The sequence below is a fragment of the Neodiprion virginianus genome, chromosome 5 (assembly GCF_021901495.1).
Source record: "Neodiprion virginianus isolate iyNeoVirg1 chromosome 5, iyNeoVirg1.1, whole genome shotgun sequence".
NCBI lineage: Eukaryota > Metazoa > Arthropoda > Insecta > Hymenoptera > Diprionidae > Neodiprion > Neodiprion virginianus.
The window spans coordinates 7,149,265-7,161,704 of record NC_060881.1 but is presented as its reverse complement, the minus strand read 5'-3'; the positions used below and the strand labels follow the sequence as shown (position 1 = coordinate 7,161,704).

The 12,440-nt window shown below is 46.0% G+C and overlaps 1 protein-coding gene and 1 long non-coding RNA gene across 2 annotated transcripts in view; one reads left to right on the top strand and one right to left on the bottom strand.

Moving 5' to 3' along the window:
* LOC124305689 (protein cortex-like) overlaps nucleotides 1-12,440 on the bottom strand; it is a 237,579-nt gene that overhangs the window by 118,339 nt on the left and 106,800 nt on the right. Inside the window, exons 3-6 of the mRNA XM_046765336.1 lie at nucleotides 2,685-2,906; nucleotides 542-815; nucleotides 307-459; nucleotides 25-184 (exon numbers count right to left, since the gene is read on the bottom strand). Of these exons, the coding sequence (XP_046621292.1) occupies nucleotides 25-184; nucleotides 307-459; nucleotides 542-815; nucleotides 2,685-2,906 (809 nt within the window). The remainder of the gene's footprint in view (nucleotides 1-24; nucleotides 185-306; nucleotides 460-541; nucleotides 816-2,684; nucleotides 2,907-12,440) is intronic.
* Nucleotides 12,032-12,440, top strand: part of LOC124305696 (uncharacterized) — an 81,058-nt gene continuing 80,649 nt past the window's right edge. Inside the window, exon 1 of the long non-coding RNA XR_006908416.1 lies at nucleotides 12,032-12,202. This is a non-coding gene — a long non-coding RNA (uncharacterized LOC124305696). The remainder of the gene's footprint in view (nucleotides 12,203-12,440) is intronic.

Genomic DNA, 12,440 nt, shown 5'->3' with positions numbered 1-12,440 from the left:
GGATAATAATCGTACGCTACTCACATGACTAAATAACGGTCGTCGTTTGACCAGGCGTAGCACTGTGGCTGACATGAGAAAGAATGATTAGTGGCAGCGCATTTGAACTCGCAGCAAAATTTGTTGGAACCTATTCTGTAGACACTGGTCAACGATGATGATCTCCCTATCGCTATTTTCCTGCCTACGGACACGAGGACGTGAGTCGTTACACGAATGAACTCGATAAAGTATACGCGATTGTCGATACTCGACCAGCTTCATGTAATCTCGGTCTCAAAAGCACCCGCTCGTCACGATCGTTACCTGAATTACTGAACTTCACCGCAGTGCAGGTGTCGTGAAATAGGAACTTCGAGTCATCGGCGTTGAGTTCGAAGTTTCCACTCATGACGTAGACACCGTGATCCACAGCAGCAGCCAACATGTTCATGGAGCTCCAGTCGAGGAGACTTTTGCCTGCGTTTATGATCGAAATAACAAAATGAGAAGGCGGAATCCTGATGTACGGATAACCGGACAGAGTTATCGAGGTGCTCACGTAGGCTCGGCCGGAAATGCGGAATGTCCAACATCGTGTAAGGCTTCCCGATCACCGGGCATCTCCGGGGCCTGACGGGCCACTTGTACTCGTCCAGAGAGTCGTTCGTCTCGTCAAAGTTCCTTGGCCTGCCAGCTAGAGTGCCGGGAACGGTCTGTGGTGCCGAAGTCCTTTGCGAGAGTTGCAACAGCCTTTGGCGTCCAGCGCCTGGAATTATAGTCTCCAGGGCACGAGCCATTGACCGTTTTTGCCACGCCAAACCCATGCAATTTAGCTGGAAACGATTCCCGGGCGATACTTAACCGCTTGGCAGTACTGTCAATTATATTATGAACGGAACGTTTATAAACGCTCATTAACTCTCTCTCTCTCTCTCTCTCTTTCTCTCTCTCGCTCAAGTTCAGCATAAGAATAGAGATTCCCAAGGCTCCAATTACCTCGGGCGTACGTGCCGCAGCTTCTCCGTTGTGCATATATAAACCCGTTCGTATAGTATGTCTACTTACCCGTAGCCTAATTGATAACCCTCAAAGCTAAGCGGAGTATCAAATATATCGCGTTAATTCAATCCGAAAGCATCTATTACGGGCGCAGGCTAATTAAACTGGTCACGCTACTTGATCGAATATGGATCAGGAGCTTGAGGCGGGGCGTAGAGCTTCGAAAAAATGATGCCCGTAACCCGGGACAAACAATTGTGACGAGTCATGTAACGAATGTAAATATTTAAGTACTCGCGAATGCGAATATACATCTTTGAATCTGGCTCCATTTCGCTGTGGCTAAAAGTTGACAATTGATTGACTGACAGGTAGGTACACCGTTCACGCATTATTACAAACAGCCAAGCTGATCCGAATTAAGCCCGGTGTTTGTTCGATTATTTAACGACAAATTGATAACAGAAATGAATTAATTTTTAGGTTAGAGCGTGATTAAAACGGGATGACAAATTTTTATAATAAAATTTCGTTATCAAACTACTGTTTTTTGTCTTGTTTCATATTATTTTCGCAATTCTCATAAAAAAAATACGAAGTATTTGTGACAGTGGCGTTTGCAAAAAGTTCGCACGATTTTTGTGAACGCGGATGCGAATGCGAACGCGAATGTTCGTTACATCACTAATTGTGACAATATCGTCACCGGTTCCTAGGCTGAAAGCAAGTTTCGTGCATTATGTATGAATTGAATTAGCAGTGTACTTTGAGATCGTCGACTTAACTGATCTGGGTTCAAAAAAACCGCAGGCGTTTTCGTCGTGCGTCGGTGCGGATAAATAACCGCGCGTCCGTATCGCGATACTAAAATAAGACGTGAAAAAGAAATAAGTTAAAGAATCACAAAATTACATCGGGCTGCACGTTGACGACCGTCGTAAAATCGATGCTAATTCGAATGCGCTAATTGACGGTGGGATTGGTATAAAACGAATAATTGGACCGTATAATATATGAAAAATGATCGTATGCAAATTTCGTACGCGTATGAATTCCCAATCCGATCGTCATCGTATATTGCCTCTTTTACCGTCTCGACATTCATCGACATATTGTAAAACTGCTGTTTAGTGTAGTGTGGTGGAGTGTGGTAGCCTGCACATGCATAGCACACGTGTCAACCTTGTCTAAATAGTCGCGTCGCGTCGTGTTAGCCTCGAGGAAGAGGGAAAAAGGATCCTGGCAAAAGAGAAAGATTGAGAGATTGAGAGCGAGAGAGAGAGAGATAGAGAGAGAGAGAGAGAGAGAGATGACTCGATAGGTAATTACAGTTGTCGGTAAAAAATGAATGTGTAAAATAAATAATAAATGCTACTACATCGAGACATGCAGCGTTGAACGAGGGACCGATAAGCTCGTGGGCGTCGGGTTAACGAGGCACTTGAGATCCGTCTAGCATTCGGTAATTAAAAACCGAAGCCGATCAGCATAGGCCGAAAGGCTTACGAGTCTAAAAACTGTAAATCGAGTTATTTAGTGAAAATACTGTAAATCGCGGGTTCGAAAGTAGGCTGAAAATGACGTTAAACTCGTTCGATAGTCAGCGTCCGATCGTTTCGCGGTATTATTACGACGTTGTAAAGAAGTCGAAGAACGTAAAAACGCGACGTAAGTTCGGAATAATTATTGATAATTGATCTCACGTCGTTAGGCAAGTCGAGGATACGTCCTGACGTTTTCTTCGGAAGTTCGTAGACGAGAGCGTGATGCGCAACTTCCAGGTTGTGACCCCGTCTTCGAGGTATAAATCGATCGACGTAGAACCGCGTCGGCGGAACCGTTCGCCCGTCGTATTTATGCCGGTGAACAAAGCTTCTCACGGGGTTAGGTTTATCCTCACGAGATGCGTAGACCGGCGTGGATTCCTGAAAAAATAGAGAAGGCGTTTCAGCGAAAGGATCGCAGCGAGCAGGGAGAATCGCGGGAAAGGACTTCGTCCCGTTCTCCAGGGTGAGACCGTCACGGTCACCCCCTTGGCACAATCGGGTCTCAAACCTGGTCCTATCCATCACGAGCGTCCGCGACCTGGACGGCCAGGTGTTCGCTGGGGGTTGCCGAAAAAAGAGCGACGCCTCACCGGGTCAGCGTTACGCTGTGCCGGTAGGTATACCCATAACGCCGCTCTCTTCTAGGCGTGCATAACGACGCATACGAATTACCGGAGATCACGGGGCCCCCAGCTGAGGAAACCCTAAAGCCTGCGGAGTGAATCCGCAGGATACGGCGAAGGGCGGACCGAGGATCCCGATAAAATGTTGGATTTTACCTATGGCCAAGCGACGGTTGGGCCCCAAACCACCGCAAATTGGCATCGCGACCGTTGCGCGAATTCTGTGTACACTGAGAGAAATTTTTATTTCCGGATACCGCTTGGTCCTTAACTATTTTCATTTTTTACTACAATCGGAAAATATAGTTCTAGGTAGAAAATGAAAATTAGCTTTATAGCCGTTACCGGAAAGTCTAGTATCCGTTACTATTCATTCTCGTTACGATCATTTAAAATAAAATTTAACGCTCGTGCAACGATAAATTGACGTTCAAGCCTTGTTTAACTAAAAAAGTAAAGTAAACCTCACAAACTGATTTTGCGTTGCAATTACCAATTAAGGATCGACAATAGCGCAAAACGGTTACGCCTACCTCGTTTTTCGCAATTCCAACGAAATTCAAACAATTTCTTTAACGATACCTGTTTTACTGAAGTTTTCTAGTTAATATAACAGATGAAATTTTTCGCGGTGTAGGCACGAGTGTTCCGCGACTTGCATCCCCACTTTCGTGCCAGCAGCAAACGGCGGGATAAGCCTGCGAGCGGAAAGAGACGATCGGCTTTCGTGATGTGACATAAAAGCGAGCTTGAGAAAAACGCGCGATTTTTCGACGCGCAGCCACGCCGAAACGGAACAACAAATATCCGGCGATCCTGTCTGGTCGGTATATGACGGACTCCCAAAGGACTCCTGCGGGAATACTGACGAGGGGCGAGGGGCAGAGGGAATGACATGTCAGCGAGAGCGTAAATTAATGCGCAGTGTTTCTCGCTAAAAATAGGGGGACGTCCATTGGGGGTCCGAAACCAGTTTCCAATGTGCCGGATCGCCATACGGCTTGCATTCTTCTATATTGCAGCGTTCTCTCTTCGTCTCTCTCTCTTTCCATTACCTCAATAGGTAGAAGCGTTTTACTCTATGTCACACAAGAACACAGCTCATGCAAGAAATTCATACACATTCTCTCACATTCATCCCTGTTTAGGGGATGGAATTTTTCACAAGTGAAAAGAAATCACTGTGAAATTAATGAGGGTATAATTTGGTGTCGATCCAACGGTTACCGATGTCAATTTACCACTATCCGATATCGTCGAACTTGGAATTGGTCGCAAAAAATTATCTCACCGTAGTCTACGGACAATTTTGGGCAGTTTCAACATCGCCATTTTTTCAGTGTGTGTCGTAACTTCAAGGTTCGCTTGGTACCTTCGACACCTTCCAACGCTTCTGATTTTGGACAAGATCTACCGCTTTTTTTCACCCGCTTTCTCTTCCCGATTTGACTCGAAGATCCTGCAATTTCGGTTTTAATCGTATCAGCTACGTCTAGATGGCAGAAATATGGTATAGAGTGATAAATAATTTCGGAAGTACGTAAGACTCGGACAGATAGGCGGGTATGTATAACCTACAGCCTCCATGGTAGCGCGTGGAACCAGTTTAATAAGGGGGCAGTGTCCAGGGGTCACCGAACATTGTAAATCCTATGGTGTTTAACCCCGTCACACCACCATAGTGTGTTAGGTACTAAAGACAGGAGGCTCCCGTCGATCCAGCCTGCACATCCTTATTCCTGCAGAATTTAACAACCGCTGGTCACGTTCCGCGTCACCGTTCCGTCACGTGACATTCCCCACAATTCTTCCATCTTATTCTCGCCGTCTTTCCTATTTCAATCACTTTCTTGAGTAATCGTCGCACAGCCTTTCCTATAAGGACAGCGCTGATCAAACGCGACATATTTTGTTCGTTTGTGATATTAGAACATCGATACCGGTGTACGCTTTAAAGACGTGAAAAGAACCGCGAGGCTCAAAAACGAGTCTGGTCCACGTTTCACCCTAATCCTTGGACGCAGTTTCCGCGTCCCCCATAATCCCATCTTACTTTAATAATCTTTAAATGCTCGAACTGCGGGGGTCCAGAAGCCCGAACGTGTTTGGTGAAATTTCAATGTGACGTGCTGTATTTCTGGGTATGATCACTGCAGGGCCACGCATCGTTTACTTCGCAGATCTGTTCGACGGTTCCTTTTCCTTACCTAAAACAAGTTGCGAAAAGTGATAGGAGAATAGACAAGCATAGAGTCCGTGATTCTCATTGGATCAAAAACGCGCTCAGCTGCCACGGAGACTAGACGGCAAAGCTCTCGGTCTTAGCTTTATGCAAATTAAATTGCGGTGGTCTTCGACGAGCTTGCAGTAAGAAACCGGCGCGCGTCGCACCTTGGCGGTCGTCGTTCACCCCATAAATTAAAGACACCCTCTTTTTGCCCCGTATATCATATCGGACCTCGTGTCCAGCCACGACAAGTGACGTCACCGAATGATCTCGACCCGAGGTTAAGATCCCGTCGATCTCTGACCGTTTGCTACAAGTTAGAAAATGGAATTCCAATATTTTTTCAGGATATCAAACCCTGACGACCGCGCTGGCTTTTTTTTCACTTTTCGTCAGATTTACTGCCATGTCACAAGAGATTGACGAGCTTATGTTAATACGCAAGTAGGCAAGAAAATCATTCCCGTCCCGCTGATGACACAAAATTTATGGACTCGGCTGGTACTACAGTTGTTACCGTTAACGCAAATTGAAGTGGCTGTTTTTACTTCTACCCCGGGCTAATTTCTGTCTCGGTTACGCTGCCGTTTTTTTCATTACTCTCGGACGAACGAGAAGAGATTATCAAACTCCTCGAGGTCACGCTCCTCGGTATATAGATATAAATTAGCCAAGCTGCAGGAAGAACGTATTTGCATAAAGCTAAGATTTATATAAGAAGAGAGATGGAGAAAAAAAAAGGGAAGGTTAAATGTAACGTGAGGTGGAGTTAGGAGGGAGGAGAGACTATATCAACAGCTGCAAGCGGCGAGAGAGCGATATATCGGTTATACTGTGAGACATCAAGGATGATTTTCCCATAGGTGGTGGTAACGAAAATATAGGAGACCCCCAACAAAGATGAGGTCAAGACTGTCTATGTTTTGTCCCGGATCGTAATAATCTCCTTAAACCGACGGGGCCAACTGGTTTGGACATTTCTTTCCAGGTAGGGGGATAAATTCTTACGACGTAAGGTGGTGAAGGGGTAACCGTCTATAATTATTCGATACAGGGTGTCCACTGAACAGGAATTACAAGACTAGTTCCCCGTCCGTTTTAATCTTGCACGTATACCTAATACCTTCTTTCCTTCAAATCGTACCAGACCGGGGCATAAACGGCGCTTATTGCATTCAACCGTTCATCGCGCGTCGTCCGACGATGAAAAAAAAAAAAAAAGAACCACCAACAAGAAATTACACGAAAAGTTAATTCACTTGACTCGTGTATATTTTATCAGTTTTACCAACATTCTTTTTCTTCCTTCTTTCCCTCGCCTCGGTAATTAATTACCCAATCAATGCTCCGCTCGGACACGTTCCATAAAAGGTGTCAGCAGTCCCGTTTTTTCTTCAAGCTCTTCTTCTTCATCTTCTTCTTTTTCTTCATCTTCCTACCGCTTCTTTTCGATAGTAAAAAATGTATTCGCATGGATTTCCGACAGCAACAGTCTCCAATACCTACTCGCGATCATATGCGAACGGGAAGTTTTTTGGTAAATACGACCGATTCTCGAAGGCGCCAATCACCGACATCTCGCCCACCGTAAAGTCGCCCCGTGAAAATACTGTCCCGAAGTACGGTCTCGTTTAAGCGCTCGGTCCGCGGACATCATTTGTTCATTCTAACCGGTGGCATCTTCCCACGGTGCTACCGGCCACTGGACCGGTCAGCAGATGACATCACACTGCACGCACACAGATTTCCCCCCCCGACAACTCCGGCACTCTTCGACAAACCAACACACCCGGAGACGCGGTACTCGGTCCATTAAGACACAGCATCACCTGCAGTCCAGTAGGTCAGGCTCGCAGGGGTCGCAGGAAGGGTTGGGAGATCTACACAGGGGGTAAAGCGTCTTCCTTCTCTTCTCTTCCAAACCCAGTCAGACAATTTTTCTAGAATTCGATGGAAGTAAGTTTCGATGGAGGTTCGGTGAGTGTGGTTACAGTTGTGGTACCTCCTTAGCGCTGATTGCAATCCGTTTCGGGGACGGAAAATCGAATATTCCCGTTAAAGACATGACGAGTAATATTTTATCTACTGGAAGCGATCTGAATCGTCGAGACGCCCGTAGCGCAATATCGCATCCTCCGAAGTCCAACGCTTGCAGCGATGTTCCTAGACCCGCGTGCTTTTTGATCTTTTTGCGTTACAGAGTAACGGACTCCTCGAAACTCGAACTCGATTTAATAATAATAATAATCTTACGCGTAAGGGGGGAGGGAACGAGCTGAGAAGTATTCGAAACTGGCATGTATCGAGGTAGGCACGCAGGCAGCAAGGCAAGGTAGGTTGGTACAGTGTAAGCGAGGGCGGGCGTAACTGCTTGTAATTAATATCATCGGGCCCAAGAAGTTATAGATGGAAACGAGTAATTAGCATAATTCCGTGTCGATACAAAATCGATAACGGGCGCACAAGTCCGTCGGTTTTTCTTTTTTTTTTTTTTTTTTCACACACAGGCTCGCCTCGCGTGTGCGGTGAAATTTCTCATGCGGCACTGCGCTGACATTTTCAAATATCGGAACAAGCAATCGGCAGTAAAACGAAACCCTCGGGAACCGTCATGAGCATAAGGACGAGGGTTGAATTTCCGCTTTCGTTCCTTGCGAAACATCGTACAAATTAAAAACATCGATCTTCCCGTGTAAACTCCACCGACTCCGAGGTATCATCGGGCCCCCTTTGACATTGAGATGAGTTCCTCGTGTGCAATCGAACTTGTTATGCTCTCTTGCGTCTGACGGCGTATTTTTGTTACGCGTTGGTTCACCGCGGCGTATCTCGAGTTATAGGGATCAATCCGTTGCCCAACTTGTTCACTGTTAGAATCCGAGTCGTGAGATTTTAGCAAGGACACGGCCCGAGTAGAAATTTAGACCGTACCGTAAGCCTACAGGTACCAAACAGTGCATTATCTAGTACTTTTTGGTCCTCACGAACCATTCAGAACCTTGAGAGAGCTATGTTTTTCATAGTTGGACCCCTTGTGGACCTTAACGTCCTATTATAACCTATTCCGGTACTCTATGTGATACTCCTCTGATATGAGAGCTTGTTTAATGTCTTGAGGTCCTCAAAAAGTATTGCGGTAGTGTCCAGATTGGTGATTATATTATTCTATTTACTCGGAATGATTAGATCCGATAAGGCGTCAAGGTTGCGAAGGTATAATAATTCAAATAGTTGCCTGTTACCAAAATAATAATGAATACCCCAAACCTAAGATTTTTAACCACCCGAAAAAGTAAACAACACAATTGATAATTATCAGAGTATGAAAAATGAATTTGAATAACATTAGTTGTTGTCATAGTAATGAATATTTTTTTAAGTAGGTATTTAATTTTCGGAAGTATTGATCTAAATATTCAACGACTGAAATTGTACGTTCAATGGTAAAGGACCTGTAGAGGTTTCAAAGATGTCCTATTTTGAACCTAAACGTGGAAGAAACGGAAATATCGGGCAAGTTTAGATGTAAAAAAGCTTCTCTTTTCAATTTAAAATTAGTCCTCCACAGGTCCAACTACGTCCTACCAAACGCAGGACTTGCACGCGTACAAGAGGTTCTAAATTTTCGGGTACCCGCGGTTTTCCACTCGAGTATTCGTGGTGACGATCCCGAAGACTGTGAGGTTGGGTACTTCGGACTGCGATTAGTAGCGTGGCGTGATATCCGTTCAATGGTAACATTATGAACCATCTGCCACACGAACGCTCTGTCGTACACGATGTACCTCGATAATTAGTTTGTTTCCGAGAAGAGGGCCCAGCCACATCTGTCCGATGTTGCCCGCTCGGGAGCTCGTATACCCAAAGTCAAGTTGCAGGGACTTATGAACGCCGGATCCATCGATCTTGATCTACGGGTAGGAAAATCCAGCGAAAACAGAGGAACAGGTTAGGGAGCTCTATCGGGTTACATCCTTTCGTTCGATCTCGACGGTACGGATCACTGCCAATCGGAAAGGTTGAAATTGCACGGCGATTGACTGCCAATATTAAATTCCTGCGACGTTGTTGGTGGGTACTGAACGTATATATCTTCGAGCGAGATGATAAAAGGAGAAAAAATTAACTCGTCAAGAGGAGAAGGATGAGGATGAGGAGGTGAAGGAGGCGAATGCCGCGGCCCACGACTCCAGGCTACCGAAGATGACTGAGAGATTTATATACTTGCCTCACCGGGAGGAGTCCACTACTCTGCGTTGAAAGCGATTAATAAATCGCCAAGGGCCCGCGTTGCTTCGCCGGGCGTGTGCCACAACCACTCTGAGAATACTGCTCGATTCCCGGAAGCCAAGCACGCCAGCGAGTGTCTCCGTACTGCAGGGCGATCTTACCGTTACGTAAGATTCGTTTCTTCGTTTCTCTTATTTTCATCACTTTTCACAAGTCTTTCTCCGAATCTTCAAACTGCCATCAGCCGACCATGAGACCAGCTAACTCGTTAAATTTCTCCATCGTGATATTTCGTGATACATTATCGTTATGGCACTGCGAAACGTTTGAATATCAATGGTTTATCCTTCACATTTTCATATCAGGCTTGTGAAAGTTTGCACACGAGTTGTAGAATCTATGCAAGAAAGTAATCTCCAATTTTTCAACTTATCGCTCATTTTACGTTCCTATGCACAAGTGATTCAATCTAGACATCATGCTTCGTAAATTTGTACGTCGGTCTTTATGGAAATGGTGCAGGTAGCTGTCTCCAGTGTTTACCGAGCCGTTACAAAATCGATTATCTCTGCTCATTTTCGAACATATACCAACAGCCTTAAACTGATCAATCGCCCATTCCGCTTCATTCCGCGAGTATGATGCTTGACTGATCGATCGGGTAAAGGACAGAGCCTGCAGCGTTTTCGTTGATCTTGAACAGTAGGTTCGACCCAACGAAAACGGTGGACGAGCATCGCTCTTGCCCCACGGATGTGCATGGGAGTCAGAGAGTAAAGAAGGTGGACTTGGAGTTTGACAAGCCTCGTAGACCTAGAGTCGCGAATGCCCCACCTCCTCCGCCTCCTTTTCCACGTCGAATACCTGCCTAGGCAAAGAGAGACGGGCAATCCCGGCTTGCGAAGAGAGCGTTAGATCGAACGTTAGAGCTGGGCCAGCGGGCTGATTGGCTCGCGGATTGCTCTCGCGCCAACCCAACGGGTTGGACCATCGGAGAGTTGAGCGAAGTTCGAGGGGGGGATCCGTTCCCCTCCTCTCCCTCTCTCTCTCTCTCTCTCTTTATCTCACTCAGAGTCCGCTCCCCTCTGGTTCCCCTTTCTCCATCGTACATACGCGTTTGTCCTGTGGCGTTGCAGAGCAATCGACGAGTAAAGGTGGGCAGGATCGCCCTGCGGTATCCTCGGCAAGTTTCGTCTGCACAGGAGTAAAAATGGTAGGAGACGACGGACCGGGGATGCTGGGAGAGAAGCTTCCTCTACGAAGTCGGTCAGTGCGATGTCGTCAGAGGACTCGCGCCCTTCGCAAAGCGCGGTTCCTAGTCATCCCGGCACCTTTGACCTCGGTGGAAAAGCGCCTCGCGTTCGGGGTGCTCCGGTCTTGCGGTACTCGGATCGTCGTGGTCTCGGTGCGTCGATAGCCGAACGGCGCGGTTCTACGTCCGCGAGTCCGCAGCTGCTCGATCTACACGGGAGTGGATCGGAGAGGAAGAGGAACGGCGGTGTGGCCTGAACAGAGCGGCGTCCCCCGGATCGGGAAGGGAACTCGAGCAGACCTTCAGTCGCTCGCTGATGCTTCTTCGAGGAGGATCATCGCGCAAGGTGACCCCTCTCGCCGATCACGAGGAGGAGAGGAGCGAGGGGAGGAGGTGGACGACCGCGTGCATTCGCTCTTATAATCCCGGTCCTCCAGCACGCGGAAAGGATCGAGCCAGCGAGCCTCGTTATCGCGCCGTAAGCCTCAAGGAAAATCGGTTCGGCGTATCGGCGCGGATTCGCATTCGGAGCGTCGTCATTAAGCTCCGACAATTTCGATTCGTTGACGCAGTGTTGTTTGCGGTTCGTTAGAATTTACTTTTTTTCGTTTTTGGTTCGTTTTTTTTTTTTTTTGTTTTCTTTCGTCAACAAATTCTCGGCAGAGGGACTCCAACCTCGAATCATCGCATCGGATGTGACAATGTGACAATGTTATCGTGGCATGGTATTATCACTTTTAGTACGATCAGTGAGTATCTAGATGCGAATAGATTCGCCTGAATATAATCCTATATAATAATAGAGAACTCTGGTACACGGACGGCTGCTTTTTTTGCGCAATTTTTCATCACGGGAAGAATTGTAAATTTTTAACTCGTCTTAGTTTTCGTCCGCGGAGATTGTTGTGAGGTTGTGTTTACGCGCATACTTTCAAAGATTCGTGATGCTTCGTCAACAACGATTCTGTACAATGACAACTTGATACAGTTACGAACTAACGTGCAGTGAACAATAATTCCAACCGAGCACGTTGCAAATTAATTGTTTAAAAGAAAACACAAAAAAAAAGGAAGAAAATCACGTCTAAAATAAACGTAGCGACATTTATACTCCGATGTATATATTTTTTTTTTGTTACGAGAAGAATATACATCTAGGTAAATAAAAATGTCCGCATGCACATCGAAAGTAACAAAAGTGTGACTCGTTGCGTGGTGCAGGTGATATCAACATGACTCTCTCTATAATATAGTCGAGAAGTGACATCGACGCGCGAACAGGCGAGATCTTAAGCTTCGCGGCTACTTCATCGGGAACTTGACTAAAACTCCTGAAACTACGGTGAGTCCTGATATTTTTCCCCAAGTTTCTTCCGCTTCGATTATAGAGGTATTAGAAAAATTAAGCAGGCGGATTGTTTTTTTAAGCTGAATTTTACGCTGGTGCAGCTAACGCGTGATAGTTAAAGGCAAGTTTTGCAATCTCACGCTTCTTGGATTTTACGTATGCGAGAGATAAGCAAAAAAAAAAGACATTTTGCAACATCTTGCAATCGACACGACGTGTATATATATATATA